The sequence below is a fragment of the Atractosteus spatula genome, chromosome 5 (genome assembly GCF_055471065.1).
Source record: "Atractosteus spatula isolate fAtrSpa1 chromosome 5, fAtrSpa1.hap1, whole genome shotgun sequence".
Lineage (NCBI taxonomy): Eukaryota > Metazoa > Chordata > Actinopteri > Semionotiformes > Lepisosteidae > Atractosteus > Atractosteus spatula.
This window is the reverse complement of record NC_142710.1, coordinates 11,235,955-11,243,753: the sequence shown is the minus strand read 5'-3', so window position 1 is coordinate 11,243,753 and position 7,799 is coordinate 11,235,955. Positions and strand designations below refer to the sequence as shown.

The 7,799-nt window shown below is 49.1% G+C and overlaps 1 protein-coding gene across 1 annotated transcript in view; it reads right to left on the bottom strand.

Annotated features, from left to right (window-relative positions):
- Window positions 1–298: 298 nt before the first annotated feature.
- The window catches only part of asphd1 (aspartate beta-hydroxylase domain containing 1), a 17,770-nt gene continuing 10,269 nt past the window's right edge, over window positions 299–7,799 (bottom strand). Inside the window, exons 4-6 of the mRNA XM_088915187.1 lie at window positions 6,050–6,257; window positions 1,960–2,073; window positions 299–578 (exon numbers count right to left, since the gene is read on the bottom strand). Of these exons, the coding sequence (XP_088771313.1) occupies window positions 460–578; window positions 1,960–2,073; window positions 6,050–6,257 (441 nt within the window). The 3' untranslated portion in view covers window positions 299–459. The remainder of the gene's footprint in view (window positions 579–1,959; window positions 2,074–6,049; window positions 6,258–7,799) is intronic.

The following is a 7,799-nucleotide window of genomic DNA, read 5'->3' as shown; positions in this document are numbered from 1 at the left end:
TGTACAGGGATGGGCGAGTTGATCCCAGACGTGCTCAGTGGGGCTGGTGTGTGTGTGTGACTGGTCAGGCCCTGACTCTCTCAGGCTCTGTGTTGTTCAGGGATGGGCGAGTTGATCCCAGACGTGCTCAGTGGGGCTGGTGTGTGTGTGTGACTGGTCAGGCCCTGACTCTCTCAGGCTCTGTGTTGTACAGGGATGGGCGAGTTGATCCCAGACGTGCTCAGTGGGGCTGGTGTGTGTGTTCTCCTGTTTTCAAACGCTCTGTTTCGAATGTGAAGAAAGATAGTGACACCCAAGAGATGCCCAAGTATTTTATTCAGGATGGGTTGTATACATGCTGTGCATAATTCTATAAACCTAATTAAAATATATATATATTTCATCTCTAAGGGGAATTATTTACAGGATGCAAGACCAGTCACAGTGATGCCTGTGAGATGTCATGAGTGGGGAGGATGTTCACACAAGACACTGCTCGGGGGCGAAGATGTAGTCCAGCGCCTGTCTCTCTGCAGCAGCGACATTCGGGTGCCAGAGGTCCACTGTGAAAATCACCCTGGGGCCGTCCTCCGCACTGCCTGCTCCGAGAGACACAGGGGTTAATACAGACACACTGACTGGACACTCCAGTACATTAACACTGCACTGAGAGAGAGAGGGGTTAATACACACACACTGACTGGACACTCCAGTACATTAACACTGCACTGAGAGAGAGAGGGGTTAATACAGACACACTGACTGGACACTCCAGTACATTAACACTGCACTGAGAGAGAGAGGGGTTAATACAGACACACTGACTGGACACTCCAGTACATTAACACTGCACTGAGAGAGAGAGGGGTTAATACACACACACTGACTGGACACTCCAGTACATTAACACTGCACTGAGAGAGAGAGGGGTTAATACAGACACACTGACTGGACACTCCAGTACATTAACACTGCACTGAGAGAGAGAGGGGTTAATACAGACACACTGACTGGACACTCCAGTACATTAACACTGCACTGAGAGAGAGAGGGGTTAATACACACACACTGACTGGACACTCCAGTACATTAACACTGCACTGAGAGAGAGAGGGGTTAATACAGACACACTGACTGGACACTCCAGTACATTAACACTGCACTGAGAGAGAGAGGGGTTAATACACACACACTGACTGGACACTCCAGTACATTAACACTGCACTGAGAGAGAGAGGGGTTAATACACACACACTGACTGGACACTCCAGTACATTAACACTGCACTGAGAGAGAGAGGGGTTAATACACACACACTGACTGGACACTCCAGTACATTAACACTGCACTGAGAGAGAGAGAGGGGTTAATACAGACACACTGACTGGACACTCCAGTACATTAACACTGCACTGAGAGAGAGAGAGGGGTTAATACACACACACTGACTGGACACTCCAGTACATTAACACTGCACTGAGAGAGAGAGGGGTTCATACAGACACACTGACTGGACACTCCAGTACATTAACACTGCACTGAGAGAGAGAGGGGTTCATACAGACACACTGACTGGACACTCCAGTACATTAACACTGCACTGAGAGAGAGAGGGGTTCATACACACACACTGACTGGACACTCCAGTACATTAACACTGCACTGAGAGAGAGAGGGGTTCATACACACACACTGACTGGACACTCCAGTACATTAACACTGCACTGAGAGAGAGAGGGGTTCATACACACACACTGACTGGACACTCCAGTACATTAACACTGCACTGAGAGAGAGGTATATATAAACATACAGTAAGAGTGATTGACGGATTGGAAACATATCCATCATAACATAACATGGTCACTACAAATATCCTGAAAGCATTCAGTCTAGAACTGACACAAAACCTTTGCTGTCAAGCCATGAAAGGATGATGGAAACTGTAACTTGATTTTTTCATTTCTCATGGAGACTGACCATTATGAGAGATGGTGTGCAGGAAGGAATCGTCCACTAGGAGGCAGTGTCCCTCTGACCAGCACTGCGGCTCCCCTCCGACCACCAGCTCACAGTGAGCAGGGATCTGTAACCCTGAGAGACACAGAGAGAGACAGGTCAATACAGACACACTGACTGGACACTCCAGTACATGAACACTGCACTGAGAGAGAGAGAGGGGTTAATACAGACACACTGACTGGACACTCCAGTACATGAACACTGCACTGAGAGAGAGAGGGGTTAATACAGACACACTGACTGGACACTCCAGTACATTAACACTGCACTGAGAGAGAGAGAGGGGTTAATACAGACACACTGACTGGACACTCCAGTACATTAACACTGCACTGAGAGAGAGAGGGGTTAATACACACACACTGACTGGACGCTCCAGTACATTAACACTGCACTGAGAGAGAGAGGGGTTAATACACACACACTGACTGGACACTCCAGTACATTAACACTGCACTGAGAGAGAGAGGGGTTAATACACACACACTGACTGGACACTCCAGTACATGAACACTGCACTGAGAGAGAGAGAGGGGTTAATACAGACACACTGACTGGACACTCCAGTACATTAACACTGCACTGAGAGAGAGAGAGGGGTTAATACACACACACTGACTGGACACTCCAGTACATTAACACTGCACTGAGAGAGAGAGAGGGGTTAATACACACACACTGACTGGACACTCCAGTACATTAACACTGCACTGAGAGAGAGAGGGGTTAATACAGACACTGACTGGACACTCCAGTACATTAACACTGCACTGAGAGAGAGAGGGGTTAATACACACACACTGACTGGACACTCCAGTACATGAACACTGCACTGAGAGAGAGAGGGGTTAATACAGACACACTGACTGGACACTCCAGTACATGAACACTGCACTAAGAGAGAGAGGGGTTAATACAGACACACTGACTGGACACTCCAGTACATTAACACTGCACTGAGAGAGAGAGGGGTTAATACAGACACACTGACTGGACACTCCAGTACATCAACACTGCACTGAGAGAGAGAGGGGTTCATACAGACACACTGACTGGACACTCCAGTACATTAACACTGCACTGAGAGAGAGAGTGGGGTTAATACACACACACTGACTGGACACTCCAGTACATGAACACTCCACTGAGAGAGAGAGAGGGGTTAATACACACACACTGACAGGACACTCCAGTACATTAACACTGCACTGAGAGAGAGAGGGGTTAATACAGACACACTGACTGGACACTCCAGCACATTAACACTGCACTGAGAGAGAGAGGGGTTAATACAGACACACTGACTGGACACTCCAGTACATGAACACTGCACTGAGAGAGAGAGAGGGGTTAATACACACACACTGACTGGACACTCCAGTACATTAACACTGCACTGAGAGAGAGAGGGGTTAATACACACACACTGACTGGACACTCCAGTACATTAACACTGCACTGAGAGAGAGAGAGGGGTTAATACAGACACACTGACTGGACACTCCAGTACATTAACACTGCACTGAGAGAGAGAGAGGGGTTAATACAGACACACTGACTGGACACTCCAGTACATTAACACTGCACTGAGAGAGAGAGGGGTTAATACAGACACACTGACTGGACACTCCAGTACATTAACACTGCACTGAGAGAGAGAGGGGTTAATACAGACACACTGACTGGACACTCCAGTACATTAACACTGCACTGAGAGAGGGGTTAATACAGACACACTGACTGGACACTCCAGTACATTAACACTGCACTGAGAGAGGGGTTAATACACACACACTGACTGGACACTCCAGTACATTAACACTGCACTGAGAGAGAGAGGGGTTAATACAGACACACTGACTGGACACTCCAGTACATTAACACTGCACTGAGAGAGAGAGGGGTTAATACACACACACTGACTGGACACTCCAGTACATTAACACTGCACCGAGAGAGAGAGGGGTTAATACAGACACACTGACTGGACACTCCAGTACATTAACACTGCACTGAGAGAGAGAGGGGTTAATACACACACACTGACTGGACACTCCAGTACATTAACACTGCACTGAGAGAGAGAGGGGTTAATACACACACACTGACTGGACACTCCAGTACATTAACACTGCACTGAGAGAGAGAGGGGTTAATACACACACACTGACTGGACACTCCAGTACATTAACACTGCACTGAGAGAGAGAGGGGTTAATACAGACACACTGACTGGACACTCCAGTACATTAACACTGCACTGAGAGAGAGAGGGGTTAATACACACACTCTGACTGGACACTCCAGTACATTAACACTGCACTGAGAGAGAGAGAGAGAGGGGTTAATACAGACACACTGACTGGGCACTCCAGTACATTAACACTGCACTGAGAGAGAGAGGGGTTAATACACACACACTGACTGGACACTCCAGTACATTAACACTGCACTGAGAGAGAGAGAGGGGTTCATACAGACACACTGACTGGACACTCCAGTACATTAACACTGCACTGAGAGAGAGAGGGGTTAATACACACACACTGACTGGACACTCCAGTACATTAACACTGCACTGAGAGAGAGAGGGGTTAATACAGACACACTGACTGGACACTCCAGTACATTAACACTGCACTGAGAGAGAGAGGGGTTCATACACACACACTGACTGGACACTCCAGTACATCAACACTGCACTGAGAGAGAGAGGGGTTCATACAGACACACTGACTGGACACTCCAGTACATTAACACTGCACTGAGAGAGAGAGGGGTTAATACACACACACTGACTGGACACTCCAGTACATTAACACTGCACTGAGAGAGAGAGGGGTTCATACAGACACACTGACTGGACACTCCAGTACATTAACACTGCACTGAGAGAGAGAGGGGTTAATACACACACTCTGACTGGACACTCCAGTACATTAACACTGCACTGAGAGAGAGAGAGGGGTTAATACAGACACACTGACTGGACACTCCAGTACATTAACACTGCACTGAGAGAGAGAGGGGTTAATACACACACACTGACTGGACACTCCAGTACATTAACACTGCACTGAGAGAGAGAGGGGTTAATACAGACACACTGACTGGACACTCCAGTACATTAACACTGCACTGAGAGAGAGAGGGGTTAATACACACACTCTGACTGGACACTCCAGTACATTAACACTGCACTGAGAGAGAGAGAGAGAGAGGGGTTAATACAGACACACTGACTGGGCACTCCAGTACATTAACACTGCACTGAGAGAGAGAGGGGTTAATACACACACACTGACTGGACACTCCAGTACATTAACACTGCACTGAGAGAGAGAGAGGGGTTCATACAGACACACTGACTGGACACTCCAGTACATTAACACTGCACTGAGAGAGAGAGGGGTTAATACACACACACTGACTGGACACTCCAGTACATTAACACTGCACTGAGAGAGAGAGGGGTTAATACAGACACACTGACTGGACACTCCAGTACATTAACACTGCACTGAGAGAGAGAGGGGTTCATACACACACACTGACTGGACACTCCAGTACATCAACACTGCACTGAGAGAGAGAGGGGTTCATACAGACACACTGACTGGACACTCCAGTACATTAACACTGCACTGAGAGAGAGAGGGGTTAATACACACACTCTGACTGGACACTCCAGTACATTAACACTGCACTGAGAGAGAGAGAGGGGTTAATACAGACACACTGACTGGGCACTCCAGTACATTAACACTGCACTGAGAGAGAGAGGGGTTAATACACACACACTGACTGGACACTCCAGTACATTAACACTGCACTGAGAGAGAGAGAGAGGGGTTAATACAGACACACTGACTGGACACTCCAGTACATTAACACTGCACTGAGAGAGAGAGGGGGGTTAATACACACACACTGACTGGACACTCCAGTACATTAACACTGCACTGAGAGAGGGGGGTTCATACAGACACACTGACTGGACACTCCAGTACATGAACACTGCACTGAGAGAGAGGGGGTTCACACTGACCCAGGTGGCAGCGCAGCCTGATGTTGGTGGGCCCGTACCCCCCTCCCAGGCTCGAGCCGGCGTTGAGCAGCGAGAAGGCAGCGTGGCCGAAGACGTTGGCGCTCATGAAGGTGCGCAGGGAGGAGAGGACGCGGTAGGTGCGCGGGCAGGCGCGGCAGTTCGACGCCACGCACACCCCCTTCCTGTACAGGGAGAAGAGCGAGTAGCCCTGAGAGCACAGGGGGAGAGACAGGAGAGGGCACTGAAACAGGGCAGCCATCATGGACTACAGCTCCCACGATGCACCTGCGGCCCCGGAGACAGTTGCAGTGTGGGACTTGTAGTTCTTTTTCATTCCACAGCCTAGCCGGTTTCCAGTATTCTGTATTCTGCATTGAAGGAGCTATATTGCTCAAATAATGAAATACAGTGCTGCCAAAGCAGTAACATTAATCACAGTATTTTTAGGCTCTTATAGTACAAACTCACAGGAAAACATTTACAGACACCACATGAGACCGATTTTAGGGAAGAATGTTTCTCTAATCCCAGAGTATCTGTCCCGGTGCAGTAGGAAGTGCACCTCTGTCTCTATAATAATGAAATACAGTGCTGCCAAAGCAGTAACATTAATCACAGTATTTTTAGGCTCTTATAGTACAAACTCACAGGAAAACATTTACAGACACCACATGAGACCGATTTTAGGGAAGAATGTTTCTCTAATCCCAGAGTATCTGTCCCGGTGCAGTAGGAAGTGCACCTCTGTCTCTATTTCTCCCTGCTGGCAGTGGGAGCACAGCCTGTCCTCTCTGGACAGCCAGGTCTGCCTGTGTCCAGGCTGTGGTCACTGAGCCTGTCCTCTCTGGACAGCCAGGTCTGCCTGTGTCCAGTGTGTGTGTCCAGGCTGTGGTCACTGAGCCTGTCCTCTGTGGGCAGCCAGGTCTGCCTGTGTCCAGTGTGTGTGTCCAGGCTGTGGTCACTGAGCCTGTCCTCTCTGGGCAGCCAGGTCTGCCTGTGTCCAGTGTGTGTGTCCAGGCTGTGTCACTGAGCCTGTCCTCTCTGGACAGCCAGGTCTGCCTGTGTCCAGTGTGTGTGTCCAGGCTGTGGTCACTGAGCCTGTCCTCTCTGGACAACCAGGTCTGCCTGTGTCCAGGCTGTGGTCACTGAGCCTGTCCTCTCTGGACAGCCAGGTCTGCCTGTGTCCAGTGTGTGTGTCCAGGCTGTGGTCACTGAGCCTGTCCTCTCTGGACAGCCAGGTCTGCCTGTGTCCAGGCTGTGGTCACTGAGCCTGTCGTCTCTGGACAGCCAGGGTAGCCTGTGTCCAGTGTGTGTGTCCAGGCTGTGGTCACTGAGCCTGTCCTCTCTGGACAGCCAGGTCTGCCTGTGTCCAGTGTGTGTGTCCAGGCTGTGGTCACTGAGCCTGTACTTCGTCAGGGTCTGTTTCTGTTTGTTGTTTCTTATCTTGGTCAAATATTCAGCTAGTGTGTATTGTCTTTTCAGCTTTCCTGTGTGTGTCACAGTTTTTTTCAGTGTGTGTATGTCAGTGTGTGAGGCAGTGTTGTTCAGTGTGTGTGTGTGTGTGTGTCAGTGTGTGAGGCAGTGTTGTTCAGTGTGTGTGTGTGAGGCAGTGTTGTTCAGTGTGTGTATGTCAGTGTGTGAGGCAGTGTTGTTCAGTGTGTGTGTGTGTGTCAGTGTGTGAGGCAGTGTTGTTCAGTGTGTGTGTGTGAGGCAGTGTTGTTCAGTGTGTGTGTATGTCAATGTGTGAGGC